General features: G+C 37.3%; 2 protein-coding genes across 4 annotated transcripts in view; one reads left to right on the forward strand and one right to left on the reverse strand.

The window, feature by feature from the left end:
* Window positions 1-7,665, reverse strand: part of LOC106882443 (syntaxin-8) — a 91,725-nt gene extending 84,060 nt beyond the window's left edge. Inside the window, exons 1-2 of the mRNA XM_089356535.1 lie at window positions 7,509-7,665; window positions 1,435-1,534 (exon numbers count right to left, since the gene is read on the reverse strand). Of these exons, the coding sequence (XP_089212661.1) occupies window positions 1,435-1,534; window positions 7,509-7,525 (117 nt within the window). The 5' untranslated portion in view covers window positions 7,526-7,665. The remainder of the gene's footprint in view (window positions 1-1,434; window positions 1,535-7,508) is intronic.
* Window positions 7,666-7,693: 28 nt separating this feature from the next.
* LOC106882444 (F-box/LRR-repeat protein 6) overlaps window positions 7,694-19,498 on the forward strand; it is a 33,057-nt gene continuing 21,252 nt past the window's right edge. The window contains exons 1-2 of one of the 3 annotated variants that reach the window (XM_014933126.3): window positions 7,694-7,831; window positions 17,716-17,855. In XM_014933126.3, coding sequence (XP_014788612.1) covers window positions 7,823-7,831; window positions 17,716-17,855 — 149 coding nt within the window. In that variant the 5' untranslated portion in view covers window positions 7,694-7,822. Of the gene's footprint in view, window positions 7,832-14,492; window positions 14,748-16,941; window positions 17,051-17,715; window positions 17,856-19,498 lie in introns of those variants that run through there. The other 2 variants (XM_014933128.3, XM_014933127.3) reach the window with 2 other exon arrangements.

The raw sequence follows: 19,498 nt of genomic DNA on the forward strand, positions 1-19,498 counted from the left end.
CAACAAGCAGGGCTAACAACTAATTCACAATTGAGTGGTTAGGAGTAGAATCATGTTGTACTTATTAGTTCAAAGAACAGACATAGTTATCAAAGCTGTCCTTTACATGCAGAAGTTTTATACAACTGAGTAACCAATTTCTGACGGTAAACTGATAGCAACCATAGCTAGATATTATCCAAGGGAAAGGCAAAGGCTGATACAGTTTGGTGCCAGTGACATCGTAACTCATTTCTATAGATGAGTGAACTGAAGCAGTGTGTTTTGCTCAAGAATACAACATACAGTGTGGTCTGGGAATCAAACTCATCATTGTTGGGGCCGATGATTGGCCCCCGTGCCAGTGGCACGTAAAAAGCACCATTCAAGCGTGATTGTTGCCAGCATTGCCTTACCGGCAAATACACCAGTGGCATGTGAAAAGACAACATTTGAGCGTGGTCGTTGCCAGAACCGACAGACTGGCCCTCGCATCGGTGGCATGTAAAAGCACCCACCACACTCTTGAAGTAGTTGGCGTTAGGAAGGGCAACCAGTTATAGAAACTTTGCCAGATCAGATTGGAGCCTGGTGCAGCCTTCTGGCTCGCCAGTCCTCAGTCAAACAGTCCAACCCATGCCAGCATGGAATGCGGACGTTAAACGACGACAAATATCAGTGGCATGGAGAGGTGACACTGGTATGAATGGGCGACTGTTGGTTTTCCATAAACAACCTTGACCAGACTTGTGCCTCGGAGGTTAACTTTCTAGGTGCAATCCCATGGTCATTCATGACCAAAGGGGATCTCTTTCTTTCAACGACAATTCCAGATATTTTGTGCTGTATTATACAGGACACTATATCAGATAGTGGAGCCAAGGAACATCACTCTTATTGTCTCAACTTAATTCATTAAAGAAAGTCACAAGAATTGGTAGGCTAATGATGATAATGATGCATGATAGCATGAAACAGTTTGCAATTAGATTCAAGTCATGTTCACTCCTGATATATTTTTCTAGATTTTTTTTTTTTCATGTCCTATTTGTTCAAAAACCAATATTGTTCTCATCAGGTGCAGAGTGGTGCCACATTACAAGCACCCTGTACACTCTGTAAAATGGTTGGGCACTAGGAAAGGCATCCTGCTGTAGAAACCATGCCAAAACAGACAATGGAGTCTGGGCAGTTCACCAGCCCCTGTCAAACCATCCAACCCATGCCAGCATGGAGAAAGGGTATTAGATGGTGACGATGATGAATAAATGCAAAAATAATTAAAAATAAAATGAATGAAAAAACAGTGACACAAGCAAAAAATACAATGTCCAAATTTCAAGAGTGAAAGGAAACAGAGATGAAATATGAGGGTAAAATGTTAAATGGTAAACAATGGTAACTGCAAAAAAAAAAAAAAAAAAAAAAAAAGCTAAGACATTTGAAGAATCTTACCTTAGTGTAAGCAGAACTTGTTCGTGGATGTTTATCTCTCTTGTTGAGTTCAACAAAGAGTTCATGACCCAACTTGGCACAGTTGTCATGTTTGCTCATCCTGAAAATACAAACAATTTTGTGAAATAGTCACTTATGTATCATATTTAATGTATACACACCACTGACTGGATAGTTACTGTAGTTTTTGTCTGTGATATAAAATCTCTTGTAGACATGCTGTGTTTAAAAACGTGTGGTTCAGTGGTTAGGGTAATCAGCTCATAGTCATAAAGTTATGAGTTCAATTCCTGATGGTGTGTTGTGTCCTTCAGCAATGAGTCATACCTGTAATTCAAAGGACCAGACTTGTCACACTCAGTACCATGTTGAATCACGCTGAGGATTATATTAAAGGTAACTATATCTATGGAGTGCTCAGCTACTTGCATGTTAATATCACAAGCAGGTTGTTTTGCTGATGGATCAACTGGAACGCTCATTGCCAAAACTGACAGAGAGCCAGGCCATGTAATATAGAAATAAAAAAATATATACATAAAAAGTTTGAACCGTTTTCATATCCCCTCTGTCCAACTTATATTACCCTCACCCTACTGTACCTTGTGGGTTTGTCCTGGTGGCATCTCAAACACCATCTATTTCATCATAACCAATGGAGTGCCAGTTATATAATGGAGCAAAACCATCAGATATCTTTTGGCCTTCTTGAATCTTGTATACTCACAGCCAACCACATCTCTAGATGAGATTTATCACCTCTGATATAGAAATCAGGTATTACACACTGTTTCTTATATTGAAAGTGATAAATCTCTTATGAGCATGTGACTGGTTGCAAATAGATGTCATTGAAAAGGCCCAAGAAGGTAAAAATGCATGTGGCATTCTTGCTAGCTGCTGTCAGGAGGACTTTTAACCCACCTCCAATATTTATGTTTTTGAACACAAAACATCCTTAAGAGGTTTTATCTCAGACAAAAATAGCAAAAATTTGTCTAACAACACTGTATATTCATTACGTATGACACATAATTAGTTTTTTTAATTTAATATTGGTTGTATTGTGAACACCAGATGAGTTCTGCGAAATGCTTTGGTAAGCTGAATAGGTATTAAAGACAATTTTCTCAATTGTAAAATTCCTACAAATAGGTTTAAACCTTTTGATAGCAAAACACTTGAAACTACTCTTGATTCTATGATGTAAATTTCAAGTTTTAAAGTGAATTAAATTAGAACCTTACTTCAAAATTTATGGTAATTTATGTTCTAAACATAATGTTAATAATAGTAAAACTGTTTAACTAATGTTGTCGTTATTTTCAGAATTAATTAAAATAAAGGCAGCGTAATTCAACTGAAATACAGTAACAAAAGGGTTAAACTTAGTTTAAAGTACAGAAGTTACAAAATCTCATTACTGTTTAATCCTAAGACAGCCTCGATCAAGGCTGTTCCAGCTATAATCACCTTGTCTTTATGGAGTATGTTTAGGAATACATTATCTGCTGCATTCTTCCCAAGCCAGTAGTGTGTGATTTGGTGGAGGTTTTTCCAAAACGTTCTTTCATAACTGAAGATGGTACGGTGTGATTTGAAGGAAATTTAGCTAGTATATCTAGCATGATGAGCAGCTATGGAGAGGACTTCCTTTGTTAGCATAAAATAAAACTCATTGTTCTCTATCCTTGGGTTAAGTCATAGCCAAACAAATTTATAGTGAAAAGCAATAAGAATTGAAGTTTATTGCTTAGTTGTGATGGAGATAAGGCAGATGGAGAGGAGAAGCAGAGTTTTGGAGGAGTTGCGTGACTGCATGGTGTGTGCAGTTGGAAGTAATGTAGGGTGTAAATATGGAAGTTTTCTTAATGTAAGTGTTGCTTATAACACTATATTATTTAATAGCTTGCTGTGCTTAAGAAGACACGTCGAGCTAAGTAAATACGTGGTTATCCTTGCATACAGGCATGTTCCCTGCATCCTTCTTCAGTTAAACGTTCTTAATCTTGCAGGCCCATGGGTGCTGGTGCCATGTAAAACACACTCATGCCAATGCCACATAAAAGCACCCATGCTGATGCTGTGTAAAAGCACCCAGCACACTTTGTAAAGTGGTTGGCATTAGGAAAGGCCAAAGAAAGCCAAAGAAACCATGCTAAAACAGACATGAAGCCCGGACAGCTCTCCAGCTGTCAAACCATCCAACCCATGCCAGCGAGGGAAACAGACGTTAAATGATGATGATGATGATGATGAGGTCAGTGGTAGAAAAATTTTATAATGTTGATAAAAAAACCTCTTGGCATCAGGAAAGAAAGAGAGTTTAGAGGGTGTGCAATGCACAAACAGATTATATCAGAAACAATTGATTTAATTTGTGCATATATAACAAGTATAAAAATTGTGATGCTGCATGGTTGTGAAACATGGGTATAGAATATGGACGGTATGTGGAAGCTAGAGAGAAATACTTGAGTACAATCCATGGTTAACATCCACTTTCATGAAAATCAGAGGATAAGTGACTTTGAGAAAGGAGTGGAGGTGAATGCATCCAGCCATAGAAACCATGCCAAATCAAACTGGAACCTGGCACAGCTCTTCAGCTTACCATTTCCGATCAAACCATCTAACCTTCGCCAACATGGAAAGAAGACACTAAATGATGATGATGACAATATTCCAATCAACCTTTTCATTAAAATTGATAAACAACCTTCAGCTATACATTTGCTGCTTCCATCATTAATGCTATATCACCCAAGGAAATGAACACATGAATATGATCCACCTGATGTCTGTGGATTGTACTGTAATCATCTGAGGAATACAGACTATGATCAGAAGAAACATGTAATTTGTGGAAATGTACATAGCAATGCATTAAAATATTTATAAATTCCATCCATGGATTATTATTATTATTATTATTATTCTTATTATTATTATTATTATTACTATATTTACTCTACATTATATCAGCACATCTCGGTACAACCCCATAAAACTGCTATTGCTAATTTCTATTATTAGGTCGTAGCTGACATAATAGGAGCTTTTCTATGCATACTCAAAAACTTGAATATATATATTATATATATTGGGTCATCCTATAAATTACATGGTTTTTTCAACTGTATGAACTAAAAGTCAGAGGAGGACGGGATAAACTACCTGCATCAACTTGCTATAAGTACCTTGTATTTATTCTTAGTGCAAGTTTTGAAGAGTGCAGTTCGATTTTAACAGTTATTTTTTCAAAGTTATAATGGAAGTGACAAAGGAGCATATTTAGCATATTTTGCTTTATGAGTTCAATAAAGGCAACAATGCAACGGAAAGTGTGAGGAATATTAATGCAGTATATGGGGACCAGACAATAAACATAAGCCAGTGTCAATGGTGGTTCCAGAAATTCCAAGCAAGAAACTACAGCCTAGAAGACAAGCCTCATCCTGGAAGATCTGTAGAGCTTGACGAGGACATCCTGCAAACCCTAGTGGAACAAAATCCCATCATAACTATTGAGGAACTAGCAGAGAAGCTTGGCTTTGGTCATTCAATCATCCATCAACACCTGCATGCCATCAGAAAAGTCAGCAAATTAGGTTAATGGATTTCTCACAAACTTTATGACTCTAATTGCATGCCGAGAGTGAATGTGTACTCTTCTGTGCTGTCATGTCTCATGAATGAACCTTTTTTAGACTGAATAGTGTCTGGTGACAAGAAATGGGAACTGTATAAAAATGTCAAGCACTGAAGACAATGAGTAGGGAAAGGAGAAACACCAGTACTCCAGGCTAAAGAGGGTTTTCACCCACGTAAGGTGTTGTAATGTTTGGTGGGATATGAAAGGTTTAGTCCACTTTAAACTTTTAAACCCAAACCAAACAATAACAAAGGAGGTCTACTGTGAGCAGCTTGAGTGGCTTAAGTCAACACTAGAAGAAAAACGACCATCTTTGGTTTCAAGGAGAAAGATGTTCTTCCATCAGGATAATGCTCGGCCACAAACAGCGAAGATGACATTCCAAAGGCTGAAGCAGTTTGAATGGGAAATGATGCCCCGCCCAGCATATTCGCCAGACATGATGATGATGATGATAGTATAGCTTCTTATCACTAATAATGTTCTTGAAGGTGTATCACAGTTTCTGACATCTAGCTGAGTCACAGAGAATTAAGTATACCATTAAAACATACAATAATACAAACACATAAGTGCGCGCGCGAGTGTGTACGCTTGTGAGTATAGATAGGTAAAAGACATAAATTTATGCATGAAGTGTCAACAGCCTACCCTACAATAGCAACATATTGCAAAACGCTATTGTTTATACATTGATTTATATACAATTAGTCTTGTGTTTATCTAATTTATTGATTATTCTTGAACTTCTATATGACACATCATTGAAAACAAAAACTTGTCTAACGGAAGTCGTATATCTCCCTCTATTGTCTTCAGTTAACTTTATATTTCTCGGCGAGAGTCATTATAACTTCACTGAGATCGTTCATTTCCTTGCGAAAGACATGAACGATACACAATCCTGTTTACTTCCACTACAGTCATTCATCTGAACTTAATTAGGATTCTTGGGATTACTACACCTGCAAGGAATATCAGTCAGACCTCCCTCAAATCAGACCCCACCACCTTCAAAAAGGAGGATACATTAAATGATGGCTTCAAACCTTGACACAACGCCAGTAATTTCAGGGTAAGGCTTAAGTCGATTACATCGACTCCAGTACTCAGCTGGTGCTTATTTTACCGACCCTGGAGTGATGAAAGGCAAAGTGGAATTCGACGGAATTTGAACTCAGAACATAAAGACGAACAAAATACTGCAAAAGCATTTTTGCCCCGTGTGCTAACGATTCTGCCAGCTGGCAGCCTTACATTAAACAACGTATGTATTCCTAGATGCTGTTAAAAGCGTAGGATTGGAATGTCTTTGACCATAGATCTGTTTGATCAGAGTTGAATGGGGGTGAGAAACATAACAATTGAATAACAACAACCATAATCCTATTATAATTCCAAGAGAATGTAATTGTATAGTCCACAAACAGCCACCAGATCAGCTGAGTGACGCCCCCCGCTGAGAGATCCCTTAGAAACAAGGCTGCGCCTAAAACGCGGAATAAGAAGTCGTGGCGCAGCTGAGCCCAGACTTCTCAAATTGCTACTTACCCCTAAGATGTTAAGGTTCGTTATATCGAAAGTTATGGATAAATACAATGGGAGCCTTTATTTGATTGTAGTTAAGAAATAGTTGTTGTTTTGATCCAGCTCAGCGCTGATCGATCGATCAAACTTATCAAATGCGTTCAAACTATGAACATCTCATTTTTCTTTTTTTATTTATTCATTCGTTTTTATTTTGTTTTTTCCTAATATGTCTTTTTTCTAAGTTTGTAGGGTGTGATATGAAAGAGATCTATCCACTATTCCAAGCAGGTAAAGCAATCGTTTATAGTGGATCCCTTCGTTGGTTTGTGTCAGCTGGTGACAATAAACATAGTCGATATTATTTTAACAATAAACATTATAAACATGCTATAAATAAACTAATACAGTGTAATGATCACCAGAGACAGATTACACAAGAGTTATAATGGTAAATAAATATGAGTTTGGAGTTAAGCTAAAAGGAAATTAGACTTGTATCTTCCGAAAATCACAAAGGAAATAGTTCCTGAAATATAATGGATCTTCGTCTTTAATAACAAGTTCGTTATCCGGACTTGGACTGTTAAAGGATACGTCTAAGGTAGGCTTTGTGTCTGGAACATATAGACTTTAGAGCAAGTTTAGTGTCATGTGTAGAGATTACCAGACATGATCACGAGATTGTTGTTTTATCAACAATAATAAACAATCACGGGACGAAGACAGCTGAAGGCGACGCCTAATATACAAGAGAGAGGAACTGTTATAGTAAAACGAATAGCACTGAAAATAGCTGAAACTGTCCTGTTTAAATAACTACTAGATTTAGAAGGAAATAATCCAGGATTGTTTATAATAATGATAAAAATCAGGTTAAAAATCTACTCACCAGGGATCGGAAGGCATTTTTAGCTTGTTGTCTTTATGGAAGACAAAATGGCATGCGCACTCGTTTAGCTTACACCGGCGGTCCTATGACATAACGCTTCCTACAAAATAATAAACTGCCAAAACTTTCTTTGTTGATTAATAAATGTGGTTAATAATTTCCGTCAAAAGCATAACAGAAAATATATGCTAATTTTTCTGTTTCCATAATGATACTGATTTGTGATATCTGTAACTTTAATCACTTCCTGGTTCCATCGTAATGAGAATGATTATCATCGAACTTCTTTCCTGGTTTTCTGTTTACCACCATCAATGCGACAGGTATTATAACTATCAAAATCTCATCTGTCCTAACTACATTCTTACTTGTATATATATATATATATATATATATATATATATATATATATATATATATATATATAAATATAGGTAATCTTCCAGTTTCGGGAGGTAAAAAAGTAAATAAAAATACAAGGGAAATAACTTAAAGTCTTACTAGTATTATTCGTACTACTCTGAAATGTGATTTTTTTTTTTTTAGCTGTTTATAAATCAATTACACACGTGATTGAAGTTACCTGTTTATATATAAATCACACACGTGATTGAATAGCATAGTACTGGCTGCACAACAACTTATGATAACCTTCCAGTATAGGGAAATAATGGTCAAACTAAAGCGTTTGACCCGAGCTCAAAAAAAAAAAAAAAAAGTGTAATAGGTGTAAAACAACTTGCTGTGAAGGAATATGAAGAAAAAAATGCGCGCTCGCGAACGGGTGGGGTGAGGAGAGTACGGATAATACTAGTAAGACGTTAAGTTATTTCCCTTGTATTTTTATTTACTTTTTTTACCTCCCGAAACTGGAAGATTACCTATATATATGTACGTGTGTGTTCTGCTTTCAATTTACGTTTAATATATTCTTTCACCTCTGCCACTATCCGGCATATACAGGAGCTTACACTTATCAAGTATTACCTAAAAAATTTACAGTATATATATATATATATATATATATATATATATGGCATATCCTTCGATATGACTTGACGAATTCAAAACGTATATTTATAAAATATATACATGTATGTATATACGTGTGTGTGTGTGTGTGTATTATGAATAATCGGCAGAAATTACAGTGACTGAAGTCCCAAGATTTGTGCATTGGCACTTATCAATGCGAAACTCAGGTCCTTAAATCACTAATTTTGGCCGAACAATAACCGTGGAAATAAGAGTTTAAAACCCTTAGAGCCGCAAGAAAGCACATTTTCATATAATGACAGGGAAGAACCGCCCCACAGTGAAGCTAGATCACTATACTAGACTAGTTTCACTTGAAAATTACAAGCTTATCAGTAGAGACTATTCAACCGCTGGGTAGTTTAGCTAAATCCTCGCTGCCATTATACATATTTATCATATGAATTTATGACTGATTCAGCAAACTATTGAGAAATAAATATCAATTTAATGTATACCATTTAAAAATAAGATCTATTAATAGTTTCTTGTCATTGAGACACGTGATTCAGTAGATTTTTGTAACGTGCCTTGTGTCTCCAATACCAGGCTATAGGTAGATGGTTTGTTCTGCCTTGTCCTGTTTTTCAACTATTGCAAATCATGTGCACAGGGGCCGCACATAGCTTGGAGACACAAGGGCACGTTATAAAAATCTACCTAACCACGTGCCTCATTAGCAAGAAAGTATTTGTAGTTCCTATTTTAAATCAGTGTACATGTGTGTGCGTGTGTGTATGTATTTCTTTTATTCTTTTACTTGTTTCAGCTAATGGTGTTGACGTAACACACATCATTTATCGCCTTTTGATTTTAGGGATGAACATATGACATTAAGTACCCGGGTGGGGCAGTTGGCTATGACGCATAGGTTTCGATTCTCGAGGAGTAGTTTCCTCAATAGGCATTTCTGGAGGGAAGACTCTGACTGAGTCAGCTGTGTATCTAAGTCTTCCCTATGGATGGTTTTCTTGATAACAGCCGTTGCGCTGTCATTGATGTGTAGAAACATCCAGAAACAGCTGTTGAATTGTTCCATTTCTTGGGCTTTCGATCTTAAATATAATTACTAAGAGATGGAGGTATTCGTTTACTCCTACTAGCTTTTGGAACTGTGCTACAAATTACTCAATATTATATCACACTTCCTGCATAGTGGATACAGGGAAATCCGTTTCGAACGTCCCTGGCCTTTACACTGATAAGGGAGAGTAAGTGTGTGGTTGACAGATATATCTCTGCAAGCGGCTTTCTTGTAGGGCTTGATGTTACTGTCACATCTCACTGTGATTTTTCTGATTTTCTAAGGTCGAGTACTGAATACTGGGGGCGAATCATGGTCGCAAAAGTTTAAAATAAGGAGTTAGCTTCTTCGCGAGTAGTTGTGAAGTTGTGTATATCATTCGCATATCTCGGGGGGGGGGGAAGAGTGGCAGTTACAGAGCAATTGGCTTTCCAGCTGGTTCACATGAATGATGTCAGGAAACCCAAGAGACTAAAATCCCATTTGTAGGTCTGTATGTTTGGTTGGCGAAACTAATGTAGAAATTGCCTATAATGATGGACGGGAATGTTTAGATGTGGTGAGGCAGAAATAGTAGCGATTAGAGGAGATGATGCAGTCGGTCAATAAGCCGCCTATTCAATTAGCGGATACTGAGATATAAAGTGAGAGAAAGAGGGGGAGGAAGGGAGGGAGAGAGAGAGAAAGAGAGAGAGAGAGAGAGAGAGGGGGGAGACTGTGAGGAAGAGAGAGACGTTGAGGCTGATAACATAATAGTTGTAAAATAATATCTCGAGTTCGAATTGATATAGACTTCTGATGACCTCATCGAAGATTCTGACGTGTAAGCTTTAGGATTTGATGGAGATTCCAAAATATTTTGTATAACTTTCTCCAAAGCTAGAGACAACGTGTCTCATCTTCAACTTGAGTGCAGTTTTATGTGCTTCGATTAAATGTTAGAATGTAGGAAATCACATATTTCTGGTGATGAAGTTAGTTTTACACATAGTAGAGAATCTTCAACGTACTCAGTTATAGGTTGGTACAGATGGTGATGGTGATGATGGTTGTTATAGTTATGACGGTAGCAGTAGTTTAGTTCCACTCTGATCGAGAAATCGAGAATGTTGATGTTCAAAGATATTCTAGTTGTAACCATCCTATCTTATTTGTTTATCTATATCTATATTGTCCAATGTCTTCTTCATTTAAATCAGAAGGATGTTATTTGAAGGAGATTTTGTTGCTGTTTGTAGCACGTCAAGTGACCAGGTAGATGTTCCATCGTTAGATCGAGAATTGTTCGCTATTTTAAACAGTCGACCCAAGACACCTGATGAAGGCTGGAAGGTATATCAGCCGCAATGTTGTGCTAACAACAAACAAGATGAGGACAAATATCAGTCGAATGTAAATAATGTACATAATTCATAGAACTGTAAGTGATTTTTGTCTTACGCACGAGAGAAGTAAAAGAAAAGCCTCACTGAAGCGGTCTGATGCAACCCACAACATGTCTAGAGTTATCTCGGTGCATACCAAACATAAGACTCACTTACCTTTGAATATAACCCAGCCTAACCAAAATGCGCACCAAACGCAGTTAGATACTACAAAGTTTTTACTATCAGTGTGAACGTTAGGCCGATGTGTAAGAAGTAGAAACCTTCATTATGAGTTGCAACCATGAAGTTTAGGTTCAGTCACACCACGCGGCACCTTGCGCAAGTGTTTTTTTTTCTTTTTGTTGAATTGTGTTTTAGTAATGGGGTCGATTTCTTCGACCAAGCACATCAACTCTCTCTCTCCCCCTCTTTCTTCCTTAACGCTCGTGCGTACTCATAAACGCCATACATCCTAGCTGAAAGCCAATTTATCACTCTCTGAACAACAAAAACAGAATAAATAAAATTGTGTTTTGAAGGGAAATAACTTGGACAAATTTATTGCGAGTTACGACACTTGATTTTATGAGATAACTAAACAACTTCGTTTGTCATGTATCGTACATCTGCAGCGCATGAATGACACTACTACGAAAATCTTTCTGATGAACCGCAAGGTCTCGATCTGCTTTGCCATTCTTGTCCGCCTCCCTCATGATATTGTCCGTCTATTGCGGTCTTTATCTGCCTCTTGATCTACAACCCTCTGCTTTACCTTCCGTGATAATGTTTTCTACACAACTACTTTTTCGAATAACGCCATAACAGATGAGCCACAATGTGTAGGTGTTGTCATACGAAACAAAAATTTCATTTTTCAATATTCCTGGGTGAATGTTTGAAAATAAATGAGAGTGACTGTCAAATCTATATCGTCATAGCAAGAAAGATAATGTAATATAGATTATAGAATTTCCCACTAAAGTTGGGATATTTATACACCCAACAATTCTGTCAAATGAAGTACGCAAAATTAAGTTGCACTTTGGTAGCTCCCGAATCACTATTTATAGAGATGTGGTGTTAAGAAAAAAACAAGTAAGGGGACTAAGTTTGATAGTTTTATTCATATGGTAGTGAGAAACAAAGAGAGTGTAGGTAACACGTACAGTAGCTTCTTCAATGCGTCTTCATTTATTAGTCTTTATATAAAGTGAACACACCACTTTAACCCCTTTGCATTATTTAACTCGAAGAACATCTTAAAGTGAAGACTAAGGTAACATTTAATTTAGGGGAAGAAATTATACTTGGGGATGATTGCGGCTATTGTCTGCCATAGTGTAGAAGGCATGCTATGTTTCATAGACATTATTTGTTTGAAATGATTGTATGACATTTGGGGGTTTTTACAGCAAATCTTTATCTGGACCTACATATGTTACCCCCATTAGTGGTGAGAGAATTCAATGCGCATGACTCGTTACAGGAATCTCAGAGACGAAAGGAAGATGGGCGATATCCTCAGACGGAAAACCTAATAAGAACGCGTGCAACAGAATGGACTAAAATCATTCAAGATGCCAGGTGCAGGATTAAGTCTCCCACTCAAGTAAGCCATAATGGGTTTGAACTCAGAGCGCAAAGAGCCGGAATAAATATCGCAAGGCAACAGATCCGATATTCCTGTAGTTCAGCCAATTGACCGTCATAGATTTGTAGGTATTTTTTTTTTTTTAATAACGTAGAATGAATGACAAGCAATGTAGACCTCGGCAACATTTCAGTGTCGGCGCGCAGACGATCGGAACAAATAACGCGAATCATTCTACCGATATACTGTTCACTTGCCATTGTGTAACCACAAGATTTGACTTAGAAATAACTATCCGGATGACGAAAGTTCTTTGTCAGCCAAAACTTGATACGAATCAAATCACACAAATTGAACAGGTCGTTATAGAATCATGGGAGCTAGGAGACGCAAACAACTTTATCTATATAAGCATTACCATCAGTAATCACGTTAAGCTCATTGATAGCTTATACTGCAAGGAGAGCGAATGCAGCCAGACTTATAGAAGATGTTGAGAGAACAACTATGTGGCAAGAAGCACGTGTTGTTCCACATGAAATGCAAATGAGCGGGGTTGTAGTATTATCCATTTTATTATATGGATCAGAGGCGTGAACGCAAACCGGAAAAAAAAATGATGATTCACCCGATATTTCATGCATATCAGAGAAGGCGAAGATCCCTATCTCTGGCACCGAAGAGAATTTGGAGCTACGAAATCCTCGTTGGCTTGAGTATGTTTGAAAAAAAAATGAAGAAAATCGGTTTGATGCCGAAACAAATATTCTACTTACAGTTATCTGGAGGTAAAAGATATCAGGGTAGATACGGACTGAAATAGAAGAATATAGATATTCTAAGATAAGGAGTTCGGAGTTTGGTAATCACGGCTGGACCACAGCAGATAAAGACAACTACCAATGGTTGTGGTCATGTCACTTCTGATACTGAGACTTATAATAGTGGTAGCCAACAAATGCGTGGTTACAGATGGAAGAAAAAAAACCCAGAAAGATGGTAAAAACTGGACCAACTTTACTAATATGTTTACTCGCCCTTGGGTTAAATAATTGCAATAGAACTAAGTAGTCAAAAGAAATTATAGATAATTGCTACTGGTTTTATTTAGTCTCAGGTGTGTTCTGAGTGAGCAAACCTTTGATTGAATATGCTCCAATAGTGACAGTCCCTCATCTATTATTCACACATATTCTTAAAGATAGTTTAGTTTACTTTGAAGAAGTAGCTACTATTTGAAGCAGAGATGGAAAGGCATTTGCTCAGATTATTTAAAAAAAAAAAAAAAAAAAATTAGAATACAACTCTCAAAAACTGTTTACAGAGTTACTTCCCTTAAACTTTTTGTTTCTCCTTTTCTTGTCACTTCTTCTCAAATGTTATCCTATCTCATTCTCCCTTTTCTCTTAATGTCTTCCTCCTTTTCCTCGGATTCTGTTTATTCTTTTACCAATATAAACATATCTTTTATTTTCCTCTTATTTTTCTTTGTTAATACTTTTACACATTAGTAACGAAATTTCACAGCAGAAATAACGTGAAAATAAATAGGTAAACTGGCAAAACAATTGTTTTCCAGTATTTGTCATAGCCTTTTATGTTTTGAATTCAAATCCCGCTTTTGAGGACACAATTTGCTTTTCATCATTCCAGGTTTCAATTTAAATTCATTTAGTGTAACTCTGGAATCGATTTAAATTTCTAGCCCTGTAACTACCTTACATTATCTTATTTTCAATGTAAACAATCTTCTTCTCTTTCTTTTCTTCACCTCCCTTTCTCCTCCTTTGCTTTCCCTCTTCCACTTTTTACACTCTTCCTTCTACTCACTTCCATTTTTCTCCCTCTTGCTTCCACTTCCCCACAACCTTCGTCTTCTTCCTTCTAACTCTCTCACTCCTCGTGTCCCCTTTGTTACAACTTCATTCTTTCTCTTTCCCGCCGTTTTCCTACTCTAGACATGCGCATCATTCACTTCCTGTCTTTGGAATAAACATTGGAAATTTTGTATTTTCGCTTTGCTGCATCGTGAGCCAACGTTTCTGTATTTTCTTTAAAATCAGAACTATGTTCAGAGTCCTCTTTAAAACAAACCTATTTAGAAAAACATAACCAATATAACCATCTGAACATTATCATTTATATTTACAAACTAATGCTTTTACATTGTTATACTTTCATAAATATATATACATATATTCGATCGAATTACATATAAGGTTTGTGGCATTTTTTTTTAAAGTACTTACATGTTATTAACACACGGGAAGTTGTTGAGCCTAATATTTATAGATTGATACCCTAGAAGCCTGCCATATATATATATATATATTTGACAGGAAGGGCAACCAAAAAAAAAAAAAAAGAAAGAGACCTCGATATTATGCAAATCGAGGAATTTATCTGTAAAATTATAAGTGTCACATATTTTTACAGATATATATATATATATCGTTTGTAGAAATACATAAATCTGAAGATAAAGAATACGGATACCATCCGTTTGAGCGTGTAGGGTTAGATTTAAGTATATATGTATATTCGTAGATGCAAACAAAATAGAGCTCAGACCAAAATCGTGTGTGTATATATATAGAGAGGGAGAGATAGGCTGGTAGAGATGGACTATATGTAATCTGAACCTTTCCCTCCCTTATTTATTAATTTTTTTTACGGAATCCCACGTTTTAAGCTATGGAGATTCCGATTCTGAAAAAAAAATTTTTGAAAAATTTCAATCCCCCCGCCCCACGAAGCAGGCTATTTATATGCTAGAAGTAACAGCCAAGGTTAGAGTTAGGGTTAGGGTTTGAGTTAGGATTAGGTTTACCCTGTGGTTCTATATAAAACCGGCGGGGGGGGGGGGATCGAAATTTTGAAATTGCGATTTTTGAAAAAAAATTTTCAGAATCGGAATCTCCATAGCCTAAAACGTGGGATTCCGTAAAAAAAAACAAAATTTGGCACTATCATGCTATTAGCTGTCAGAAGTGAAAGTGCTCACTGCTAGTGAAGTATCTGTCTGTCTGCCTGCCTGTTGCTGGCCTATCGATTCTTTGGCTACTGTCAGCTAATACCATGACTGGCCGGAGCGAGCTATATGTCTGTCTGTCTCTCTCTCTATCTATCTATTACTCGAAAGTTCGCGCGTCCGCGCTAGCTAGTCGTGAGTGGTCGATCCTATTATTTTTAAACTTCAAACTTCATTTGTTTTCTATTTTGATAAATTCTCTCTGTTGAAAATTATATTTTTATATTTTAAATAATTTGCAATTTCAGGAAATATGTTTTTATATTAAATTTGTGTTTTCTACTCACGACTAGCTAGCGCGGACGCGCGAACTTTCGAGTAATAGATAGATAGATAGAGAGAGAGAGAGACAGACAGACATATAGCTCGCTCCGGCCAGTCATGGTATTAGCTGTCAGTAGCCAAAGAATCGACAGGCCAGCAACAGGCAGGCAGACAGACAGATACTTCACTAGCAGTGAGCACTTTCACTTCTGACAGCTAATAGCATGACGTGCCCAAAATTTAAAAGGGGGGGGGGTATACCCAGATTACGTATACTCCATCTCCACCCCCAGATGTATACCACAACTTTCTCTCACTCTTTCTTCCTGTTTCTGTTGTACCTGTATTTCAAAGGGGCAGCCTTGTCACACTGTGTCACTATGAATATCCCCGAGAACAACGTTAAGGGTACACGTGTCTGTGGAGTGCTCTGCCACTTGCACGTTAATTTCACGAGCAGGCTGTTCCGTTGACGGAGTGCCAACAACAATTTGTGTATATATGTGTGTGCGTGTATTATGAATAATCGGCAAAAATAACAGTGACTGAAGTCCCAAGATTTGTGCATTGGCACTTATCAATGCGAAACTCAGGTCCTTAAATCACTAATTTTGGCCCAACAATAACCGTTTTTACTATAGTACTGCTACTTATTTCATCGATTCGGAAAGGATGACAGCCATAGTCGATCTCAGCGGAATTTAAACTGAGAACGTGGAAACGGACGAAATGCCATTAAGCATTTTGTCCAGCATGCTAAATACTGTCAGCGGTTGAGTAATGGTTTCAAATTTTGGCAGAAAGCCAGCAGTTTCGGAGAAGGGGTGAGTCTATTACATCGAATCTAAGGCTCTGCTATCGAATTAGGTGGGATACTCTTTTACTTGTTTCAGTCATTTGACTGTGGCCATACTGGAGCACCACCTTTAGTCGAGCAAATCGACCTCAGGACTTATTCTTTGTAAGCCTAGTACTTATTCTATTGGTTACTTTTGCCTCATCACTAAATTACGGTGACTTAAACACACCAGCATCGGTTGTCAAGCGATGTTAGGAAGACACACACACACACATATATATAGATATATATATACATATATATGACGGGCTTCTTTCAGTTTCCATCTACCAAATCCTCTCACAAGGCTTTGGTCGGCCCGAGGCTATAGTAGAAGACACTTGCCCTAGGTGCCACGCAGTGGGACTGAACCCGGGACCATGTGGTTGGTAAGCAAGCTACTTAATGTTCTCCTCTACAACAAGATACCTGTTTCTCTCTCTCTGTCACACTCTAACCTTTCATCACTTGGCATAAGGCCACCTCCTCCAGTGCTTCCTCCTTTCTCAAAGGATCTACGGCTAGTTATCTAGTGACCCTGCCAGTGCTGATGCCATGTAAAAAGCATCTGGTCCACACTGTAAAGTGGTTGACAATTAGCAGGGCATCCAGCTGTAAAAACAATGCCAAAACTGACTTCACCTGTGCTGGTGCCGTGTAAAAAGCACTCATTCCATTCTGCAGGGTGGCTGGAGTTAGGAAGGGCATCCTGCTGTAAAAAAAAAAACAATGCTAAAGCAGACACTGAAGCCTGGTGCAGTCTTCTGCCTAGCTAGCTCCCGTCAAACTAACCAACCCATGCCAGAATGGAAAGTGGACATTAGATGATGATAATGATTCATCTGCATGAATGTATTCTTATGTGTTTGAGTGTACATATATATATACACAATCATGCAGTTTATTTACTTGTATATTGATTGTACACAACTTTCCATATTTCAAAATCAATGCAAGACTATGGTTTAGGGTTTCAATCGTTCTGCACAATTAATGCATTTGTATATCTTTAAAACACATTTGTTTATTAGAAATTCTTTCCTTTTAAAACCAGATGGAAACCAAACAAAAGAACAAGAAGAAAAAAAAAAAGAGTGCCATCTTGGTAACACAGTACACAGAATGGCCATCCAGTGATGATTCCTCAGACAATGACTACATACCAATGGATGACTCCGATGAAGAACAGTTGGTGTGAGTAGAGCTGAGAAAATTGACATTCATACACTTTTGTAGTTCAAGAGACCAAGGGAATTTCACTGCGTTACATCTTACTGGTTATCTTAACCATGTGTTGTAAATGTGTATCTATATATATAAAAATGAGAATGTGTGTCTGTCTGTTTGTCTGTGTGAATCCCTAAAACTCGAGAACTACGCAACCAATTTCATTCAAATTTTATTACAGATGCCTTACTTAGGGTTCCAGTTGTGTTTTAGTCAAAAACAATTTTAACTTCTTCCAGAGTTCGAGCCCACAGCAACATAATATCTCCTCCACTATTTAAGTATTACGTGTCAAAAGTGAAACAAAAACACTCATGTCAAATACTTTCACTTTAAAAATGAAACTATTCTACTAACTGAAACAATCACATTTCGATACTGTAATGACAGATACTTTCAGAGAGAGAGAGATGTATATGTATACATATAGATGTATATGTACACGTTATTCCACTAACTGAAACAATCACATTTCGATACTTTCAGAGAGAGAGAAAGAGATGTGTATGTATACATATACATGTATATGTACACGTAAATACATAGATATATATATATAGATATAGATCTACATGCATACATGTATATGTATACACATGTGTAGATGTATATATATAGATGTACATGTAATATGTACACATATATACATATATATACATGCATACAGATATCTATACATATATACACCCATCACACACAAACACACACATTAGTCATTTGTTTTCTTATCCAAAACTACGTCAAAAGTACTGAACGGATCTTTATGAAATTTGGAAATTATATTCTATGTATAACGGCCATAACTCCCATGAAAATTCATATATTTTTGATGTTGATGAAATTTTAACCCGAACATAACAGATGAGCATTATTTGTAATTCAACGGTACAACAGTGTAAGACTACCCTTTCAGATATACTTTCATTGTGATTTCTGCAATGTGGTGCATAAATTGTCAAGTAAATGAGACGCATCTTTGCCTCCACTGATTCACTTCCAAAGTGTTGAGTAAAATTATTTCGTTGCAGACCTCCTTTGGGTCTTTTTATTATCACTACGACACACATAGTCCCCAGTTGGTAACATTGATTTCAAGGCCCTCCTAGATGAGAGACTGGCATTCCACTTAATGTCTATGTTCCATGCTGGCATGGATTGGAGAGTTATTAATGTAGAAATATGGTATCGTAGCTACTAACAGTTGAGGGTTGCGTAGTCTAGACGGCGCTTTTAGATTTCATTATTCTCTTTAACCCGGGCAAAGCCGGGTATTTCTGCTAGTATATATATATATATATAACATTTCCTTGTGTTATACATAAAGCAATAATCGTGGAGGCGCAATGGCCCAGTGGTTAGGGCAGCGGACTCGAAGTTTCGATTGCCAGACCAGGCGTTGTGAGTGTTTATTGAGCGAAAGCACTTAAAAGCTCCACGAGGCTCCAGCAGGGGATGGTGGCGAACCCTGCTGTACTCTTTCACCACAACTTTCTCTCACTCTTACTTCCTGTTTCTGTTGTGCCTGTAATTCAAAGGGTCAGCCTTGTCACGCTGAATATCCCCAAGATCTACGTTAAGGGTACACGTGTCTGTGGAGTGCTCAGCCACTT

This window comes from Octopus bimaculoides, chromosome 8 (genome assembly GCF_046866305.1).
Source record: "Octopus bimaculoides isolate indiv1 chromosome 8, ASM4686630v1, whole genome shotgun sequence".
NCBI classification, from domain to species: domain Eukaryota; kingdom Metazoa; phylum Mollusca; class Cephalopoda; order Octopoda; family Octopodidae; genus Octopus; species Octopus bimaculoides.